We start from the raw sequence: 23,030 nt of genomic DNA on the forward strand, positions 1-23,030 counted from the left end.
TTTTAATAAACTAGCCCCTCCTGGTCTCTGACGCCACCAGGCATCTCCGCGCATAGCTCCAATGAAGTCTTTAATTCCCGGAGCATCACATGAGTATTAGTTATTACAATAAGGGTTTTTTCGTATTTTTTTTAAAAAAGATAAATAATTCAGAAACGGATGATACTGGGGTAAAAAGCCCAGTAACGTTCAGTACCCTTTTTTAAACGCTGTTGAATCGCAGACGATGAGCCTTGAAATCCCGGGTTAAATGTTAGCGTTAATACTGAGCGGTGGAGTTCTGCGTGTGGCGTTAAATAACTGCATGCTGCTGCGGCAAGTGACGGACATTCGGACCCGCTCATTTCATGAGGTAAGAACGTGCACAAACATACAGAAACACGTAAAATTCCGAGGGAATCAAACATAAGCCAGTCCTGATGAAGAATCGCGGCTCGAAACGTCGACTCTTAATTCCTTTTCATGGATGCTGCCTGATCTGCTAAGTTATATCAACATTTTCTGTGTGTTACACGGGAGGGAATCAGCGGAGGTAAATGGACAGTCATTGTTTCGGGTTGAGACCCTTCATTGGGACTTTGCATCCCGGAACGTCGATTGCCCTTTCCCCTCCCAGATGCTGCCTGACTGGCTGAGTTCGGCCAGTGTGTTGCTTCAAGTTTCCGTTTAAGTCTCTAACTCTGCATTATTTTTTCTTGTGGGCATACTATTTGAACTAACAGGTCTAATTTATCAGTGGAACAGCAACACGGTTGCTGTGCGGGCCCTCAGCAGAGACTTCAATATTAGTACACAAGGTCCTTCTCGATCTTATACACTCCAAACCAATATTTTAGCTTCTGAATCACTAAGGCCACCTCATTCCCCATCCTCCACATCACAGAGGCCACCCACATCATGATCATGGAGGGGATACAACAGGGAAACAGGCCCTTCTGCCCATTGAGCCAATGCTGACCATCAACCAACCCTACGCTAATCCCATTCATTATTCTATCCACGTTCCTATCAACTACCCCCACCACCACCAGATTCTATCACTCATAAACACACTAGGGATAATTTACATTGACCAATTAATTTTCAGGTCTTTGGGTTGTGTGCATCTTTGATGCTATATATTTACTTCTGTAACTTTAAGTAATTTTTATATCCCACACTGTACTGGTGCTGCAAGACAACAAATTTCCTGATCTGTGCCTGAAGCAGAGCACCTGAGAAGAACAGAACAGTTGGGTACCTGCGCATGTGGGTTTATGGGGTATTGAAAGATCTGGATGTAATGTTGAGGCTTTGTAAAGCACTGGAGAGGCCTCACTTGGGGTACTGTTTATCTAAGAAAATATGTGCTGAGGTTGGAGAAGGTTCAAAGGAGGTTCACTAAAATGATTTTGGTACTGAAAGGCTTGTCATATGAAGAGCATTGGATGGCTCTGGGCCTCTACTCACTGGAATTCAGGAGAATGAGGGGTGGCCTCATTGAGATTTAGCAAATGTTGAAATGCCTCAATAGGGAAGATGTGGAGAGGCTGTCTCCTGTGATAGGGAAGTCTAAGACCCGGGGACAAAGCCTCAGAAAATAAGGGATGCCCTTTTAGAACAGAGATAAGGAATTTCTTTAGCCAGAGAGCGGTCAATCTGTGGAATTTGTTGCCAAAGGCGGGTGTGGAGGTCAAGTAATTGGGTATGTTTAAGACAGAGGTTGATTCTTGATTAGTCAGGGCATGAAGGGATACAGGGAGAAGGCAGGAGATTGGGGCTGAGTGGGAAAATGGATCAGTCATCACAAAATGGCACAGCAGACTCAATAGGGCAAATGGTCTTGTTCTGCTCCTTATGGCCTTATGTTATAGCAAAACAGTAACTTACTAAGACTGAGGTAGGTATTATAGTCAATGTGGGAAAGTATGAAGCCAAAACTTGTATTAGGTTGGCTGGGGTTGGGAAATGGCAGAAATTATGGGATAGGAGTGGGATAGGGAGGTGATATTACAATTTATTTCCATCAGTCCAGTGGAGGCTCCTTTAGGGAAGGAATAGGAGGGAAGATGTGTGGTTAGCGAGACTAAGATTTGGACATGCTGGTTTGCACTCCACTTGGGCACTTGTTGGTAAGCATGGGAATGATAGTGTGAATTTGTAAGGTCCTAGAGATGGTGGAACATCTGATCAAGGTGTGCCACTGGTATTTGTTGGAACATAGGTAGCTGTTTAGGCAATTATTGGGTAGATAATTAAAGATGAGGGCTCTTTAGAGAGGTAGCAGAGGAGATTTACCAGTATTCTGACTGGATTAGAGAGATTGTTTTATGGAGATGTATTAAGTGAATTATGGCTTTTCTCTTTGGAGTGAAGAAGGATGAGAGGTGACTTGACAGAGATGTACAAGATGATAAGAGGCATAGATCGAGTGGACAGCCAGAGACTGTTCCCAGGGCAGAAATGGCTAATATGAGAGGGCATAATTTTAAGTGATTGGAGGAAAGGCCTTGAGAGAGTAGATGTGGAGAGGATGTTTTCTATAGTGAGTGAGTCTAGGACTTAGCCACAGAATAGAGAAACATCCCTTTAGAATGGAGAGGAGGGGGAATTTCTTTAGCCAGAGAGTGGTGCATCTGTGGAGGCGAGGTCTTTACGTATATTTAAGGCAGAGGTTAATAGATTCTTGATTGGTTGGGGCATGAAGGAATATGGGGAGAAGACAGATGGTTGGGGCTGAGAGGGAAATGGATTAGCCATGATGAAATGGGGAAGAATTGATGGGCTGAATGGCCTAACTCTGCTCCTATATTTTATGGCCTTATGGATGCCAGAGCTATTTGTGGTAGGGCCAGATACATTAGGGATATTTAAGAGACTAAATTAAGAGATAAGCACATGGGTGATAGGCAAATGGAAGGCCATGTGGGAGGGAGGGTTTGGATTGATGTAGGTTAAAAGGTCGGCACAACATTGTGGGCTGAATGGCCTGTACTGTGTTGTAATGTTCTATGTTCTAGTCATTAAGGGTAAAAATCTTGCCTTTTACAGATCCCATGAGCAGGAGCCACAGGGTGCACTGGAAGTATGCTGGTGACCAACACTCATTCTCAGGAAATCTGAATATACTAGGAGATTAAAGTCACCTAAGATCAACTGAAGCAACAAATGGATGGTGTGGAGATACACCCCAGTCAGCCATATTCATCAGAGCTGCACCGTCAACAATATGGTAGGAGTGCTTCCTCCTTTTGCTAAATTTGTTCAAACCTTGCAAAATGTTTTAAGCATTTCACAGAATTATCCAAGGTCCTGTTAAACAGTACCTTATCGTTACTGGAATTATCCTCCTCGATCCTTGTGTAAGACATCTTGTGGAATTCAAAAATAAATGTTTTTGTTGGGAGATATGTTTTATATTTAAAAACAGCTGCTTGAGGATCTCAGCAGGTCAGGTAGCATCCTTGGAAGCAAAGGGATTGTCGGCATTTTGGGTTGAGGTCCTGTGTCAAAACTGAGTGAGATGGCTGTTATAAAGGGTTGAGGAGGAGGGGAAGGGCAGGAACTGGCAGGTGATAGGTGGAAAGAGATGCAGGATTGAAGGGCAGATGGAGCCAAGCAGGGAAGGATACATATATATATTCATCTGAGGCATAAGAAAATTAACCTATCAGTCTCCACTTTAAATATACCCAGTGACTTGGCCACCACAGCTGTCCACGGCAATGAATTCTGGCTAAAGAAGTTCCTCCTCATCTGTTCTAAAGGGATGTCCTTCTATTCTGAAGTTGTGCCCTCCGGCCTTAGACTCGCCAACTATAGGAAACATCTGCTCCATGTAACGTGAAAAGAATTGCTTCCAGTACTAACCCCTCTGGAACAACACTAGTTACCAACAGCCAACCAGAATAGGGCCCCCTTTTATCCCTATCTTTGCCTCCAACCAGTCAGCCAATATTCTATCTGTGCTCGTACCTTTCCTGTAATACCATGTGCTCTTATCTTGTTAAGCAGCCTCACGTGCAACACCTTGTCAAAGGCCTTCTGAAAATCCAAATAAACAACATTCACTGACTCTCCGTTGTCGATTCTGCCTGTTACCTCCTCAAAGAATTCCTACGGATATGTTAGGCAAGATTTCCCCTATATGCTGACTTTGGCATTTATCATGCACCTCTCAGTACCCCAAAACTTTGTCATTAATAACGGGCTCCAAAATCTTTCCAACCACTGAAGTCAGACTAGCTGGCCTATACTTTCCTTTCTTCTGCCTTCCTCTTTTCTTAAAGTGTTGAGAGTCTTTTGCAATTTTCTAGTCCTCCAGAATCATCCCAGAAGCTAGTGATACTTGGAAGATCATTACCAATGCGTCCACAATCTCTTGAACTACCTATTTCAGAACCCAGGCTGTAGTCTATCTGGTCCAGATGACTTATCTACCTTTCAGACCTTTCAGCTTCCCAAACACCACCTCCTTAGTAAAAGCAACTACAATCACTTCTGTCCCTGACGCTCTTGAGTTTCAGGCATATTGTTTCCCACAGTGAAGACTGATGTAAAAATATTTATTAAGTTTCCCACAGTTTCTTCCTGCCCCATTACTACCTTTCCAGCATCATTTTCCAGGGGTCCAATATTTACTTTTGCCTCTTGTTTACTCTTTACATATCTGAAAATATTTTGGTTTCCTCTAGATGTTATTGGCAAGTTTACCTTCATATTCTTTTTTTCAGTTGCCTTCTGTTGGTTTTTAAAAGCTTACAAATCCTCTAACTTCCCACTAATTTTTACTATACTATGTGCCCCCTCTTTTGCTTTTATGTTGTCTTTGACTTCCCTTGTCAACCATGGGTTCCCTCATCCGCCCTTTAGAATACTTCATCTTTGGGATGTATCTGTCCTGTGCCTTCCAAATTGCCCTGAGAAAATCCAGATGTTGCTGTTCTGCCATCATCCCTACTAGTAGCCCCTTCCAATCAACTTTGACTGACTCCACTCTCATGCCCCTGTAATTCACGTTACTCCACTGTAATACAGATACATCTGACTTTATCTTTTCCCTTTGAAACTGCAGGGTGAATTCTATCATATTATGATCACTGCCTAAGAGTTTTTTTTACCTTAAGCTCCCTAAACAAATCTGGCTTATTAAACACAACCCTAAACAATGACTAAAAACATTACTAATAAATTGTAGTAAGTTGTACTACAAGTACAACTACAGTTGTAAATTGTAGTAACCTATCATCGCAAACAATGAAGAGGTGAGCGAAGGTGAAGTGAATTCAAGGGATGAACTGTGCTGATACATAACAGAATCAATGCAGATGGAGTGAGCCTTTCAGAGAGGAGAAGTTGAGGCAGAGGAGTTCCGATGCCCACACAACTAGCTCAGGTGCGAGGTTGGATTGCTCTGGATGTTAAGCCAATTTGGAGAAATTGAGAGCGGTGAAATCTGGTCCCGGAATGAGTCACTGGGCGGCATGTTCCAGGCCCGGAGCCTTTCGCTGCAGCATTGCCCGGGTCCTAGTGCAAAGTATGATGTGCTGTTTGGACAATTTAAACACTGGCCCAGATATACTGGAAAGACAAGGTGTTGGGATTGGAGGCAAGAGTTGATTTCGCTCGGTCTCTCGTGATGTTCACTGCTCTCTCCATGGCGCTGAGGCTATGAGGACTGTCCTGGCTGTTATGCTCTGCGTCTGCTAATATGATCGACTGATACCCAGGCTTTGGGCCTCCTCCGGGGTTCGGATCTAAGGACTCATTTTGGTTTGGAATGTTGCTTTTTGCTTCTATTGTTTGCATGATTTGTGTTTTTTTTTACCTTTCTCTGTGCATCAGGTGTTGGTCTTTTTTTTTAATTGGGTTCTTTCAGGTTTTTGCTTTGTGGTTGCCTGTAAGCAAACAAATCTCAAGCTGTATAACTTATACATTCTTTGATGTTAAGTGTACTTTGAAACGCCCATTGCAGAATTTCATTTCCCTAGTGGGGTCAACCACAATCTGCTTTTAAAAGGCCATCTCGTAGGATTCTACAAACTCCCTGTCTTGGGATCCAGCATGAGCCTGAGTTTCCCAATCTATCTGCATATTGAAATCCCCCATGACTTTGGTAACATTTCCCTTTTGGCATGCATCTTCTATCTCCGTGCTTGTACATAACTCCCGTCAGTGTCTTTTTACCCTTGCAGTTTCTTAACTGTACCCACAAGGATTCTACAACCTCTGATCCTGTGTCATCTCTTTCTAAGGATTTGATTTCTTTTTTTTTTTACCAACACAGCCACCCCACCCCTTCTGCCGACCTGCCTGTCCTTTCAATACAAGGAGTATCCTTGGATGTTAAGCTCCCAACTATGATCTTCTTTCAGCCACGATCAGTGACAACCTCAGTCTCGCACCTTACAATTTTCTCCCCATTCTGATGTTTGGTCTGAACAACAACTGAACCTCTTGATCATGTCTGCATGCTTTCATGCACTGAGTTGCTGCCAGATGATTGGCTGATTGGATATTTGCATTAATGAGCAGGTGTACCTAGTAAAGTGTGTGTACCTATCTATCCTGGTATTGTTGATTTCAACAGAATGCTAAATGAAAAGAAAAGCAAATTATTTATTTAAAGGGGGAAATAATTGTTTAAATAATCTTGTACAGTTGAAAATTTCAAGAAGGACAAACATTTATTTTAATGTAATTTTATGTTTATTACAATAAATATAATTTAAAAACCTCGCCTGAAAAGCAGGGATGGATTTTATAATCAATCATTTGTGAGATCTGTGTGCCATCAACGAGGTCAGCAGAATTTGACGATTCCTAGTTGCCCTCGGGGAACTGGGGGTGAGCTGTCTTGATTTGCTGCCATGCTTCTGGTGAAGGTCCTCTCGTGATTCGGCTCGGCAAGGTGTTCCAGAAGCAAGAAGGAAATTTCTGGATGAGCTTAGCAGGTCAGGAGCATCTGTGGAGAGAAATGGACAATTTCAGGTCAAGTCTCCATTTTGTTGTGCTAACTTGACTGCCAGTTGAGTGTTTTGCATAATGCTGACTATTGTATTAGGAAACTGAGAAATGATAATTGCATGAAAATGAATCAAATACAAATACAATGTACTGTATTTCTCAGCATCTAACAAAGGCATATTATTCTTTGTAGTATTATTTGAAATATCACCAGGTACTGCAGGCTGTTCAGCAGTCTAAGGACCCTCACTGCTTGCGACATGCCTCCCTCTTGTTACTGCCGTTGGGTATGAGGTACAGGATCCTGAGGACCCATGTTCAATGATTTAAAAAGAGCCTTTTCCTCTCTGCCTTCAGATTTCTGAATGAAAGTATGAACACTACCTCGTTATTACTTTCATTTGCACAATTTATTTTTTTGTAAGTTATGGTTTTATTTCTTTGTATTTTACTGCTGCTGGAAGACAACAAGTATGTCATGTAAATCAGTGATGATAATCTGATTACAGCCCGTGGCCTCTGTCGCTCTGCACCTCTTCATCAATAATCTGCTTCACCCCCCCCCCCCCGTTCTTTGTATCAGTTTTAGCAGAGTCTTAAAGCCCACATGAAAGTGAAAGAAAATATATGGGTACACAGTCAATATTTAACAGAGGTCACATGAGGTTGGTGGAAGCATTTTTAACATGCCTGGCTAAGTGAGCCAGAATTTTTATTGTGGTGAGACATCCGATGAAATCTGGCATTGGATGGATTCTCCTTTTTAGATTTGTGTTTGAAAAACTTTCATATGGCTCGTTGTTGAGGATGTGGATAAATAATGATTTTTGTCGCTGACAGTTGCTGAGAAATAAGCAGCCAATTCAGAATTGATTTGCTCACTGCGGTTTTGGTGCAAAATGCCAAAAACGGGCGGGAGTGAAAATGAAATATTTTAATTACTTCAACAAGTTAGGAACTATGAAGAACTTGAAGGTATTGATAATCATCTTGAATGTTACAATGAAAACGAAGGTTTGGAGGATTCAATCATTGGAAGGATTGTATGAAGGCTGTCCATTATCTGCACCAGGTGTCTGCTGATTTTGTTCATTTACAATCAATCAAAAGAACACAGCAGCGTACACTGAGTAAATTCCTCTGTCGATAACTATTAGGAACTAATACAGTTTTATAGTGCAGGTATTGTAGTGTTTTTGTTTGTATTTAATTTAAATACATAATTTGTTACTCAGTTAAATGATAGTTTGTCTTTTTAATACCTTTTTAATGATTTCCATGAAGCTTTGGCTAATTGGGGCAGCTGCTTAATTGGGCCAAAATGTACTGGTCCTGATGTGTCCCAATTAACTGGAATCCACTGAATATGTAATCAATGAACTAGAAGGCAGAAAGTTTTCAAAAGGGTACTGAAAGTGCAGGGTGATTTAGAGAGTAGCTTGAAATAACTGAGTTCAATTGCATGTCTGTTGCTTGCCTGATCTCAAAGCTCTAAGTAAATTTATTATCAAAGTATGTATATGTTGCCATACAACCCGGAGATTCACTTTCTTGGGGCATTCACAGAAGAACAAAGAAATACAATAGAATCAGTGGAAAACTATACACAAAGTCTGATAAACAATGAATGTGCAAAAGAAGACAAACTATGCAAATGCAAATAAATAAATAAATAGATAAGTAATATGGAGAACATGAGTTGTAAAGTCCTTGAAGGAAGATTGTGGAATCAGCTCAGTGTTGAACTGAGTGAATTTGTCCATGCTGGTTCAAGAGCCTGATGATTGAAGGGTAAAAACTGTTCCCAAACTTGGTGGTGTGGGACCTGTGGCTCCTGCACCTCCTTCCCAATGGCAGCATTGAAAAGAGAACATGGCCTGGATGATGGGTGTCCTGGGCTTGGCATATTCTCCTTGCTCTCTCTGCATGAATTAAATTAAGGTGTGGAGTATGAATATGCAGCAGATCTTTGACTTTGACCATGACCATTGTTGATATGCCACACAATGCCTTTTTAACAATGGAGTCACTGAGCTGACTGTTTTGCCAGCTATATTAATCCCCTTTGCCCACATTTGGTCCTTTTCCTCTCCCTTGACTATTCGTGCCTGTCTTAATGTCTCTTAAACACAATGACTCTCTCTGATCTCATCACCTCTTCTAACAGTGAGTTGTAGATATCAACCACATTCTGTGTAAATAAAAACTTTTCCTTCAAGTCCCCTTTGAGGTTCCTTCCTCTCACCCTAAAACTGCCCTCCATCCTTCCTTGTGGCAGTACTTCCTGTAGATGTGCTCAGTGGTGGGGAGGGATTTTTCCAGTGGTGGTCTGGGCTGTGTCCACCACTCTTCGTGTGCATCCACTGTGTCGCTGTGCGTCAAACACCAATAACCATGCCGTTATTTCTATGGGATATATTCTCCATGCCATTGAGCTGTGAGGTGGATAGAAAGGTTCGAAGTTAACTATTAAAGGGTTAATTACCAACAAATTCAATGATTTGTGCAGCTTCAACTTTAAGCTAAAGAAAATTCATCATGATTGCAATTAAGAAAAACTAGAAATCAGCATTTACTGGGACGCGTGTAAATAATCAGACATCCATCATCATTGGAAAGACGGAGAGATGTATTACTGATCATCTGGACTAGGGAGAATCTCAGGCCTTTGGGAGTACAGTTGTTGCTTCAGTTATTATCCCACAGTAGAAGGCAAAACACAGTATTCCTTAGCCTGTGCTGTTCCATTTCAGAAGTCTTGTAGAGTTATCACCATGATAAAATTCATTTGATTTCAACTTTACAGTGGGAGGAGGGGATGCTCCACACTATCTTTGAAATAATGTTGGTTTTATTTTTCAGGGAATCAGCCACCAAGTGAACTCAGCTGGTCAATTCATGCACCTTCGAGCTTCGACGTCAATTCTACTTGTCTTGATCACAACTGGGCAATGACTACCTCTGCTCTTTGCTATCCCAGCACCCTTCCAAACTCCCTCTGCCTATCAAACAACGCAACACCCACTTTGTATTCAAGACCACCTACGATTACTCACCAAGGACTGGATCTAAACTACGGTTTTCAGCCAATTCATCAGAGCTACCAATCGCAGCCAGACAGTGAGTGTTTGGTCATCTTAAATTCTGGGCAGTGAATAGTAGCAAGACCAAAAACTTAGTCCTTGAGGAATTCACAGAACAAAATCAAGGGTTGGAGGCAACTTTAAATTTGGCCATTTAGATGAATGTTTATGAAGATCTACAGGCATTATGTGGGCACCAAGTCCCTTTAAGTTGACTGCATGTACAAAAATAATAGTTCAGTAGGATAAGTTACAGATTGTCTTGTCTCTAACCTAGATTGCAACTTTACTATTAGTATTTTCCTCAATGTTTTTAGAAATCTGTATACAGTAAGAATAGGGTGCCTTGGCTCAGTCCTTTCTGGGTCTAAGCATGCAATAAATTAGTCATTTCTATTTAAGTTTGGCTTTGATTTCACTGGACAACAAAGGTTTTGCTTCCTGATTACTTTTGGGTGTATCTTATGGATTTTGGGATGTTGATCATGAAAATCACCATGAAATTTCTCTATTAGCACCATTTCTTTGAACTTGCCTATATGTGTTATTTCAATTCATAATTTCAGTCAGAATAACTGATGCCAAGATTAAGGAAGGCATTTTTGTTGGTCCACATATCAAGCAGGTCATCAATGACAGGCAGTTTGTAGAACTTCTAGTGGGACTGGAGAAAATTGCACGGAAGGCATTCACAGATGTTGTTGGAAAATTTTCTTGACAACTACAGCGTCAAACTACATGCAACTGGTTGACAACATGCTTCAAGCATACAAAACCATGAAGTGCAACATGTCACTAAATATTCATTTTCTTTATTCCAATTTAGACTTCTTCCTCCCTGAAAATCTTGGTGCTGTTGGTAACAAGCATGGTGAAAGTTTTCACTGGGACTTTGTGGTTGTGGAGAAATGGTATCAGGGCAACTGGAATCCATAAATGCTGGCTGATTATTCTTGTACACTTAGGAGGGAAGCCTCAGACACAGAGTATAAATGAAAATCATCAACAAAACAGTTTTATCTTAGTTGAACTATAGCAAACCGTCACCACTGTTATACAATTAAATGTATTATAATTCAATAATTTCTTGTTTCTCCAAATTCCTACATAATACAAGTAGTCTGAAATTATATTTGTGTTTAGTTTCAAATGGTTTATCATAAAAAAAAATTCTGAGTTAGTAATACTTTCAAAAAAAATTTGTTGCCCAGTGTTTTGTATCTTTGCTTAGACATTCCAGAAGGATTCAATTGATTATGTCGAGAAGCTGAGGCACGGTGTGATTAGGAACACGGGAATGGTGTTGGCCATTTAGCCTCCTTACTTAGTACCATCACTCAAAAGTTCAAAGGGTTCAAAGGTTCAGTTATTATAAAAATATACAACTCAGATTCATCTTCTCCAGATAGCCACAAAACAAAGAAAACCATGGAAGTCATTCGACAAAAAACATCAAACACTCTTTCCCCGCACAAAAGCTGAACAAATTGCACCACCCGGCAACCCTCAACCCTCCTCCCCTCATAAGAAAATGAACAAAAAACTCGCGAAGTGGTAACAAGAACACCAACCCCCAAAATCACTCTCCTCACACAAAACAGCTGCTACACAAACTCCTTTTCTGGCAGCAGCAAGAGACTTGTTCGCATCACCGATGAAAAGGGAGGCAGTTGGCGCTGAACGCTGGCTCGCCATCCTCATTCGCCTCGATATTTCAATCTTCCTCGATGCTTTAATAGGCAAAATAGTCAATTATCGACTCCATTTCAATGGGATGCCAAGTGATCTGTGCCCTAATTTCACATATCCACTATTGTTCCATATTCTAAAAGTAATGTATCAATCTGGTGTTTAATAATCGCAATTAAATAAATAAATAAAGGCATCCGTTAGTCTTGCGAGACCATGGATCTGCGCCTCGAAAGTCTTCACTCTCCAGGGCGCAGGCCTGGGCAAGGTTGTATGGAAGACCGGCAGTTGCCCAATGCTGAAAGTCTCTCCTCTCCACGACACCAATGTTGTCCAAGGGAAGGGCATTAGGACCCATACAGCTTGGCACCAGTGTTGTCGCAGAGCAATGTGTGATTAAGTGCCTTGCTCAAGGACACAACAAGCTGCCTCAGCTGGGGCTTGAACTCACGACCTTCAGGTCGCTAGTCCAATGCCTTAACCGCTTGGCCACGTGCCCACAAATTAATCACAATTAACCTAACATCAACATTTCAAATATGCTTTCCCGGCAACAACCCGAGCTCTAGATCTTAAGTCTGGATTAACTTTCATTCCCTTTGATACTCGAGGCCTCTGTCAGTCGGGGTCGATCATGGATGTTGCAATTTAGCTGTTTAGGTACGCAAGCCAGGGTAGTACAATAACGAGAGCAAACTGTTGCCCTTGTAGCAAGCTCCCCCTCTCTACGCATTCGATGAACCCAAAGGAACAGCAGAGACTGATACAGTTTGGTACCAGACCGTCGCACGAGCTGCCTGTCAGCATTGGACTCGATGTAGGACTGCCTTAGGGACTCCAGCTCTGGGTTTTTCCTTGGGGTTTACTCCCGAAGCCTTCCACATGAGTGGGTATAGCCACATGAAGGCCAGGAGCTGGACTTGGTTGTCAGAGGCTATCTGAGGTGCATTGGGAGCATTTAATAGGTTGAGGGAGCTTGTCCCCATTACCAGCCCTGGCTATAACAACCTTAAGGAACTATCTCTCTACATATAAGCATTCATTAATTTTTACAATTATCAACATAAGCCTTACCTATTTCCATATTTTCAGTGTTTGTAAAGTGCTTTCTAAATCCTTTCTAGGTTCAAAATGCAAGATTTCATGATTACTGATGTCCAATTTGTGGTGTTTGCACGTTCTCCCTGTGACCATGACGGTTTCCTCTATGTGCTTTGGTTTCCTCCCACATCCCTAAGATGTTCAGGATGCTAAACAACACCCAGTGGCCACTTTAATTGGTACCTCCTGTACCTGATAAAGTGTTCATGGAGTGTATGTTCATGATCTTATGCTGCTGTAGCCCATCCACTTCAAGGTTTGACTTGGGCATTCAGAGATGCTCTTCTGTACACCACTGTTGTAACATGTGGTTATTTGAGTTACTGTCATCTTCCTGTCAGCTTGAACCAGTCTGACCATTCTCTTCTGATTTCCCTCATTTTCATCCATAGAATTGCTGCTCACTGGATGCTTTTTTGTTTTTTTTTGTACCATTCTCTGTAAACTCTACAGATTGTTGTGTATGAAAGTCCCAGGAGATCAGCAGTTTCTGAGATACTCAAACCATCCTGTCTGGCACCAACAATCATTCCACGGTTGAAGTCACTTGGATCACACTTCTTTCCCAATCTGATTTTTGGTCTAAACAACTACTAAACCTCTTAACCATGTCTGCATGCTTTTATGCATTGAGTTGCTGCCACATGATTGGCTGATTAGATACTTGTAGTAATGAGCAGGTGTAACTAATAAAGTGGCCACTTAGTGTAGTTATCCACCCTGCTTATTACTTCCTCGAAGAACTCTGACGGATTTGTCAAGTCATATTTCCCTTTACAGAAATCATGCAGACTTTGGCTTATCTTATCATTAGTGTCCATGTACCCCGAAACCTTGTCCTTAATGATAGACTCCAACACTTTCTCAACCATTGAGATTAGGCTAACTGGCCTAAAATTTCCTTTCTTTTGCCTTCTTCCCTTTTTAAAGATTGGAGTGTCATTTGCAATCTTCTAGTTCTCTGGGACTATGCATTGTATGGTGAATGGTAGAACCATATTTGATGGAAATGTGGAGAAAATAGAATAACTGTAAATGGGTATTTGATGGTTACTATAGACTTTGTGTCCTTGCTGTTTGACTCCAACACATTGTAACAAAGTTAAACCCAGGTATCTGATTGCCCAAGAGGGTATTCTGTGGGAGCTTTGATTTGCAGAGTAGGATGATGCAGTTTGTGTATGCACCGCACTGTTATCCCATTCTGATTTTCCCTTTCTCAGGTTCTCAGCCACCAACTCAAAAATTGTACAGCCCTTTCCATCCTGGAGCAGGACAGGAAGATGTTCATTCACACCCTGCAGCTGTAGTTGTACCAGTAAGTACACAGCTTAGCAGCTCGCTCTGACCATGTTGCTTCTATGTTATCAATCACATCCGGATGGTATTCAATGACAAGCTGGATTGGTGTGTGTGTGTGTGTGGTCATCCATGAACTGCTGAGAACTGCTTGTTCTTGCCAATAACACCCATGCTCCATAAATTTACAGGACAAGTCACACAGGGACTTGGGCTGTAATGTTTTTTTTGTATGTGACTGTTCGTTCACTTACTATCTTGTAAGTGCTACATGTGCCTTTTACTACTACTACTACTACGTCGACTCAGGCCTAGGGGGCTGGCATCGGGCAAGACAAGGCAAGGCATAGGGCAATGCCTTTTGCTGTGCATTAACTGTTGGTAATATGTTCTGTACTTGGCCCTGGAGGAATGCTGTTTTGTCTGGAAAGTAGCTTTGATCTTGCGTGTCAAACAAAGCACTTTTATACTTTTTACAGAGAACAGTAATTGGGTTGCTTCATTCCTTAATATTCCTCCATTATCTGTATCTTATCTGGTTCTGACATTAGTTCTTTGAAGCTCCTGTCCTGTTTAAAACATCCCCCCACCATAAAACAAACACACACACACTCCCTCCAATCATAAAACACATACACACACACACACACACACACACACACACACACACACACACACACACACACACACACCTTCCAATCATAAAACACACACACATAGAAACATAGAAAATAGGTGTAGGAGTAGGCCATTAGGCCCTTCAAGCCTGCACCGCCATTCAGTACGATCGTGGCTGATCATCCAACTTAGAGCCCTGTACCTGCCTTCTCTCCATACCCTCGATCCCTTTAGCCACAGGGGACTTATCTAACTCCCTCTTAAATATAGCCAATGAACTGGCCTCAACTGTTTCCTGTGGCAGAGAATTCCACAGATTCACCACTCTCTGTGTGAAGAAGTTTTTCCTTATCTCGGTCCTAAAAGGCTTCCCCTTTATCCTCAAACTGTGACCCCTCGTTCTGGACTTCCCCAGCATCGGGAACAATCTTCCTACATCTAGCCTGTCCAATCCCCTTAGAATTTTATACATTTCAATAAGATCCCCCCTCAATCTTCTAAATTCCAGAGAGTATAAGCCTAGCCGATCCAGTCTTTCACCATATGAAAGTCCTGCCATCCCAGGAATCAATCTGGTGAATCTTCTTTGTACCCCCTCTATGGCAAGAATGTCTTTCCTCAGATTAGGGGACCAAAACTGCACACAATACTCTAGGTGTGGTCTCACCAAGACCTTGCACAACTGCAGTAGTACCTCCCTGCTCCTGTACTCGAATCCTCTTGCTATGAATGCCAGCATACCATTCGCCTTTTTCACCACCTGCTGTACCTGCATGCCCACTTTCAATGACTGGTGTATAATGACACCCAGGTCTCGTTGTACCTCCCCTTTTCCTAATTGGCCACCATTCAGTTAATAATCTGTTTTCCTGTTTTTGCCACCAAAGTGGATAACATCACATTTATCCACATTAACTTGCATCTGCCATGAATTTTCCCACTCACCTAACCTATCCAAGTCACCCTGCATCCTCTTAGCATCCTCCTCACAGCTAACACTGCCGCCCAGCTTTGTGTCATCCGCAAACTTGGAGATGCTGCATTTAATTCCCTCGTTTAAGTCATTAATATATATTGTAAACAACTGGGGTCCCAGCACTGAGCCTTGTGGTACCCCACTAGTCACTGCCTGCCATTCTGAAAAGGTCCCGTTTATTCCCACTCTTTGCTTCCTGTCTGCTAACCAATTCTCTATCCACATCAATACCTTACCCCTAATACCGTGTGCTTTAAGTTTGCACACTAATCTCCTGTGTGGGACCTTGTGGGACCTTGTCAAAAGCCTTTTGAAAATCCAAATATACCACATTCACTGGTTCTTCCCTATCCACTCTACTAGTTACATCCTCAAAAAATTTTATGGGATTTGTCAGACATGATTTTCCTTTCACAAATCCATGCTGACTTCGTCTGATGATTTCACCGCTTTCCAAATGTGCTGTTATCACATCTTTGATAACTGACTCCAGCAGTTTCCCCACCACCGATGTCAGGCTTACCGGTCTATAATTCCCCGGTTTCTGTCTCCCTCCGTTTTTAAAAAGTGGGGTTACATTAGCCACCCTCCAATCCTCAGGAACTAATCCAGAATCTAAAGAGTTTTGAAAAATTATCACTAATGCATCCACTATTTCTTGTGCTACTTCCTTAAGCACTCTGGGATGCAGACCATCTGGCCCGGGGGATTTATCTGCCTTCAATCCCTTCAATTTACCTAACACCACTTCCCTACTAACATATATTTCGCTCAGTTCCTCCATCTCACTGGACCCTCTGTCCCCTACTATTTCTGGAAGATTATTTATGTCCTCCTTAGTGAAGACAGAACCAAAGTAATTATTCAATTGGTCTGCCATGTCCTTGTTCCCCATGATCAATTCACCTGTTTCTGACTGTAAGGGACCTACATTTGTCTTAACTAATCTTTTTCTTTTCACATATCTATAAAAGCTTTTACAGTCAGTTTTTATGTTCCCTGCCAGCTTTCTCTCATCTTTTTCCCTTTCTTAATTAAGCCCTTTGTCCTCCTCTGCTGGACTCTGAATTTCTCCCAGTCCTCAGGTGTGCTGCTTTTTCTGGCTAATTTGTATGTTTCTTCTTTGGAATTGATACTATCCCTAATTTCCCTTGTCAGCCATGGGTGCACTACCTTCCCTGGTATATTCTTTTGCCAAACTCGCACCTTCCAATCATATAAAACATATACACACACACACACACACACACACACACACACCTTCCAATCATCAAACACGCGCGCGCACACAGATTTGTATGCCTCCCAATCAAACCAGCAAAGCACCCTGGGATTTCATAGGTTCCATTTTGTTACATTTTACAAAAAGGTTACAAATTCATAAAGACTTCAAGCTTACAGATATGTTTCCACAATATTCGTGTATGGTTAATTAAACTTGAACTTGAAGCACAGTTAGGGTGAGGATTAAATAGCTGGCGGCGCTTGGTGTGAAAATTAGCTTAATGGCAAAAATTACTAAGCCTGTTTATTATTACACATGAGCACAGTGTGAAGAAAGTCTGTTTTACATAGTGCATTAGTGCATTTTATTACAACAGTGCATTAAGTTAATACGAGGGAAAACAACAGAATGCAGAATAAAGTGTTACAGTTACAGAGAAGGTGCAGTGCAAGTAGATAATAAAGTGCAGGGTCATAATGAGGTAGTGTGAGGTCAAGAGACCATATTATTGTTCAAGAGACCCCAGTAGTCTGATAACAATGGGAACTGATCTGTCCTTAAGCCTAGTGGTACGTGTTTTCAGGCTTTCGTATCTTGTGCCCAGTGGGAGGGTGATAAATGGGAATGTCCGGGGTAAGTGGGATCTTTAATTGCATTGTCTGCTTTACTAAGGCAGTAAGAAGTGTAGGAAGGAGGAAGGGAGGGAACATCAGCTCAGACCATGAGAGGCCTGCATCAGGCATTTTCATGCCTTACAGGGCGCAGATTGGAAGTCTGTGTGGGGCGCTACTCCTCGCACAGACACAAGAGCAATGTGTGGTTAAGTGCCTTGCTCAAGGACACAAACATGCTGCCACAGCTGAGGCATAAACTAGCAACTTTCAGATCACTGGACGAACGCCTTAACCACTTGGCCACGTGCCCAACACAAAGGATACACACACACATAGGAAGGAAGGATATATTAACTTAAGATTTAGAGCACATTGATGCAGCTACAAAGAAAGCAAGACAGTGGTTGTATTTCATTAGGACTGTGAGAAGACTTGGTTTGTCACCAAAGACATAAGTTTCTATAGATGTACCAAGGAGAGCATTCTAACAGTCTACATCACCATCCAGTATGGCGGGGGGGGGTTGGGCTACTGCTCAGGATTGAAAGAAGCTGCAGAGAGTTGTAAACTCAGTCAGCTCCATCATGGGCACCAGCCTCCATTGTATTCAGGACATTTTCATGGAGTGATTCCTCAGAAAGGTGGCATCCGTTATGAAGAACCCCATCAGCCAGGACATGCCCTCTTCTCATTGCTACCATCAAGAAGGAGTTTCAGGAGCCTGAAGGTGCACACTCAATGATTCTGGAACAGCTTCTCCCCCTCTGTCATCAAATTTCTGAATAGACTTTGAACCCATGAACACTACCTCACTACTATCTTTCTTCTCTTTTTGTGCTATTTATTCAATTTAACTTTAAAAAATATATACTTACTGTAATTTACAGTTTTTAATATTAAGTATTGCAATGTACTGCTGCTGCATAACAACAATTTTCATGGCCTATGCTGGTGATATTAAACCTGATTCTGACTCTGATATCTCCAAGCACTTTCACAGCAAGTGAAATTATTTTGACTTGTCAGCATTGTGCTACAAAGTGTAGTGTCTGAACTTTTGCACCCAAAAACAATGTGAAAACAACCACGTCATTTTTAGAACAGAGAACTTAGAAAATTACAGCACAGTATAGGCCCACAATGTTGTGCTGATCTTTTAACCTTCTCTAAGATCAATCTGACCCTTCCCTCCCATATCGTTCTCCATTTTTCTATCAACCATGTGCCTACTGAAGGGTTTCTTTAAAGTCCCTAATGTATCTGCCTTTACCGTGCTCCCTGTCTCTGTGTTAAAAATAAAAAACAACTTACCTCTAATATGGAAGCATTGGAAAGGGTACAGAGAAGATTTACCAGGATGCTGCCTGGTTTAGAGAGTATGGATTATGATCAGAGATTAAGGGAGCTAGGGCTTTACTCTTTGGAGAGAAGGAGGATGAGAGGAGACATGATAGAGGTGTACAAGATAATAAGAGGAATAGATAGAGTGGATAGCCAGCGCCTCTTCCCCAGGGCACCACTGCTCAATACAAGGGGACATGGCTTTAAGCTAAGGGGTGGGAAGTTCAAGGGGGATATTAGAGGAAGGTTTTTTACTCAGAGAGTGGCTGGTGCGTGGAATGCACTGCCTGAGTCAGTGGTGGAGGCAGATACACTAGTGAAGTTTAAGAGACTTCTAGACAGGTATATGGAGGAATTTAAGGTGTGGGGTTATATGGGAGGCAGAGTTTAAGGGTCGGCACAACATTGTGGGCCGAAGGGCCTGTATTGTGCTGTACTGTTCTGTGTTCTATATTCTAACATTCTCCTATACTTTCCTCCAATCATAGAATCATAGGAAAGTACAGCACAGTAACAGGCCCTTCAGCCCATCTAGTCTAGGCCAAGTCATTTAAACTGCCTATTCCCATCAACCTGCACCGGGACCATAGCCCTCCATACCCCTGCCATCCATGCACCTATCCAAACTTTGCTTAAACATTGAAATCGAGCTCACATGCACCACTTGCACTGGCAGCTCATTCCGCACTCTCACCACCCTCTGAGTGAAGAAATTTCCCCTCATGTTCACCTTAAACTTTTCACCTTTCACCCTTAACCCATGACTTCTAGTTGTAGTCCCACCCAACCTCAACAGAAAAAGCCTGCTTGCATTTACACTATCTTTACCCTCATAATTTTGTTTCCCTCTATCAAAGCTCCTCTCAATCTTCTATGTTCCAAGGAACAAAGTCCTAACATATTCAATCAGGGCCTCCACACCTGGCAACATCATTGTAACTTTTCTCTGCACTCTTTCGACCTTATTTACAGGGTAAACTATGACCCCTCATATTATCTATTTCTGTCCTGGGGAAAAGTCTCTGGCTATGCACTCGATCTATGTACAACTCTTATCCTCTCATCCTCCTTCACTCTAAAGAGAGAATCCCTAGCTTGCTCAGCGTATCCTTTATTTATAGACATGCTAATTGAATATATGCCTTGTCCAAGATGATATGAGGGCAGCTCCCTATCTCTTTGTTAAAGAATATAAATGTAAAAATTAACACCAGGAACTAAAATGCCAACCCCTGATTATATGCACAGATATCTGAAAAGTTACTTCAATTTCAGTTCAGTTCAGTTCAATTCAATTCAAGTTTAATTGTCATTCATCCATACGTGAATACCCATGAATACAGCCGAATGAAACAGCGTTACTCTGGGGCCAAGGTGCAAAACGCAAAACCAACAGTCACACACAGCACAAAGTACACATAAGAAACTTAAGATAGGCACATATAAGATAGCCACTCAGTAAAAGAGTCCAAACTCAAGCCATCCAACGCCACCGAAATCTGCGGACGACCACAACAGAGGTTGTCTGCTGATTGAGGAGTGGCGGGGGGCGGGGGGGGCAGCACTGACTCCAGCCTGAATGTCACGCCACACCACACCCGGTGGAGCACACTGGCTCCACTGTCTCTCTCCTGGCAGCTTGAGGCCCAGTCCTCACCCACACAAGGTAGCAGGCACGTATAGGAGGGAGGGAACGTCGACTCAGACCATGAGAGGCCTGTGTCGGGCATTTTCATGCCTTACAAGGCACAGATTGGCAGTCTGTGTGGGTGCCACTCCTCGCACAGACACTAGAGCAATGTGTGCTTAAGTTCCTTGCTCAAGGACACAAGCATGCTGCCACAGCTGAGGCTCAAACTAGCGATATATATAGGATAAGCACAGATAGGATATCAGTAAAATACAACCATGCAAAAAAATAAAATCAAGACCCTGAGTCCATTGCTGAGTGAACACTTGAACACACTGTTCTAACTTGGGCAAGACTGAGCAAGAGTAAGTGTTAAAGCCACCGAGTGGGAAAGTGCTGTATGAACTCAGTGGGTCAGGCAGTACAGTATCTCTGGAGGCCAAGGGGATCGGACTCTGTATCAGGACTGAGAATGTAGAGGGGAGGGCGAGGGGTGAGGCAGGAGTTGTCAACTGATAGATGTATCCACCCTTCTCAATGTATCCGCACCTGGATCAACTTAAGCATCTATTAATGTGGCAGTTCACACAGCGAGTGGAAAATCATTTCATGATCCTTTTGGATAACCACAGCTTCCTACATTGCTGGAAGTGCAGCTGTTTCTGCTCTTCATTACATATCAGGCAGATTTCAATAAAACCAATCAAAGCTCATGGTAAATTTAATATCAAAGTATACGTACTGTATGTCACCAGATTCATTTTCCTGTGGGCATACTCAATAAATTGAAGAAGCATAATAGAATCAATGAAAGACTGCACCCAACAGGATGGACAAACAACCAATGTGCAAAAGATAATGAACTGTATAAATACAGCAGAAAAAGTAAGCAATAAATATAAAGAACATGAGATGAAGAGTCCTTGAAAGTGAGTCCATAGGTTGTGGAAACAGTTCAATTATTGGGTGGGTGAAGTTATCCCCTCTAGAGCCTGATGGTTGAGGGTAATAACTGTTCCTGAACCTGGTGGTGTGGGCCCAGGGTCTACCTTCTTCCAGATGGAAGCTGTGGGAAAGGAGCATGTCCTGGGTGGTGGGGGTCCCTAATGATGGATGCTGCTTTCCTGTGACAGCGTCCTGTGCAGACGAGCTCAATGGTGGTGAGGACTGGGCCATATTAACTACTTTTTGTGGGCTTTTCTGCCATGGGCATTGGTGTTTTCAGACCTGGCCATGAAGCAACCAGTCCGTGTACCCTCCACCACACATCTGTAGAAGTTTGTCAAAGTTATCAAAATTGTCAAAGTAGTGTTCTAATCTTAAAAGTATCAAGTTTGCTGCAACTGACTGGACAAATTAATCACACAAGAAGTTGAAAAAGTTGATTTCAGGATTTTCCAATGATAAGTTTTGACGGGAAAATCCTCAAAAAAAGGGCAAGGTTTCGACTTGTCATCAGCTCAGTGCTATTAAATCTCATGCTCGTCGTCACAGATCCTTACAGTGTAATGATTGTAACTGAATGTTGTCTGCTTACTTGCAAAGGGTTGTAAACCTGAATCACCTGAGGAGCCAGGAAATGAGATGAATCTGGATCTAATCCCCAATCCAGTAAGTAAGCCATTATCAGCTGTGAAAATAGAATGGAAATGTTATTGCTGTCATAAATGCTTCACTGTCAGAAGTATGCAGAACCAATTCTTCCTTCAGCTGCTACTCTTCTAGCTACTTTAAAGACAGATAGGAACTGGGTGAGGGATGACTTTGAGCAGAAGTATTTAAAAGTGGCTGTAGATGTTGTTGGTGCCTTATGATTCAGAAGGTACCAGAAAGTTTGCCACTTGGCTTCCTCCAGTATGAAAGTGGCGTTGAAGATGCTAGTGTTGAATCCTGATGCCAACCTGGTAAATATTTGTGACAACTGGTCCAGTGACTACCAGCCCCATGCAGATTACGGTGTCATTTGTAGAGTCATACGGCGCAGAAACAGGTTCTTCAACACAACCTGTCCATGTTGCCCATCTACTGTATACATGTCCAATTTACCTCTGATTGAACCAAATCCTTCTAAACCATGGGTTCTTAACCTTTTAGCTGCCATGGACCCCTTTGGCAGTCCAATGAAGCCTATGGATCCCTTCTCAAGATAATGTATGTAAATATATAAAATAAAATTAATTGGATTACAAAATGAACCAATTATATTGAAATACAGCTATCAGAATATTTAAAAAAAAAACAAATTTGTGATGGATTAATATATGTACTTCTTTATTGATGCATTAAGTAACAAGACTATACATTTAAGATATAGGTAACTTCACCGGACCCTGGAATGGACTCCTGAGGGGTGTGTGGACTTCAGGTTAAGAAGCCCTGCTCTAAGTCTTTTCTATCTATGTACTTTTCCACTCAGTTCAGTTTTGTACTCTGTCTTAACCTCACGATCTTCCCGTAAGACGTATGAGCAGGTGTAGGCCATTCAGCCCATTGAGACTATCATTCGCTC

At 42.1% G+C, this 23,030-nt stretch overlaps 1 protein-coding gene across 1 annotated transcript in view; it reads left to right on the forward strand.

The window, feature by feature from the left end:
- Nucleotides 1-40: 40 nt before the first annotated feature.
- The window catches only part of LOC140201859 (protein transport protein Sec24C-like), an 80,314-nt gene continuing 57,324 nt past the window's right edge, over nt 41-23,030 (forward strand). The window contains exons 1-5 of the mRNA XM_072266596.1: nt 41-352; nt 3,031-3,211; nt 9,808-10,065; nt 14,042-14,136; nt 22,067-22,132. Coding sequence (XP_072122697.1) covers nt 3,148-3,211; nt 9,808-10,065; nt 14,042-14,136; nt 22,067-22,132 — 483 coding nt within the window. The 5' untranslated portion in view covers nt 41-352; nt 3,031-3,147. The remainder of the gene's footprint in view (nt 353-3,030; nt 3,212-9,807; nt 10,066-14,041; nt 14,137-22,066; nt 22,133-23,030) is intronic.

Source organism: Mobula birostris, chromosome 8, assembly GCF_030028105.1.
Source record: "Mobula birostris isolate sMobBir1 chromosome 8, sMobBir1.hap1, whole genome shotgun sequence".
NCBI classification, from domain to species: Eukaryota; Metazoa; Chordata; class Chondrichthyes; order Myliobatiformes; family Myliobatidae; genus Mobula; species Mobula birostris.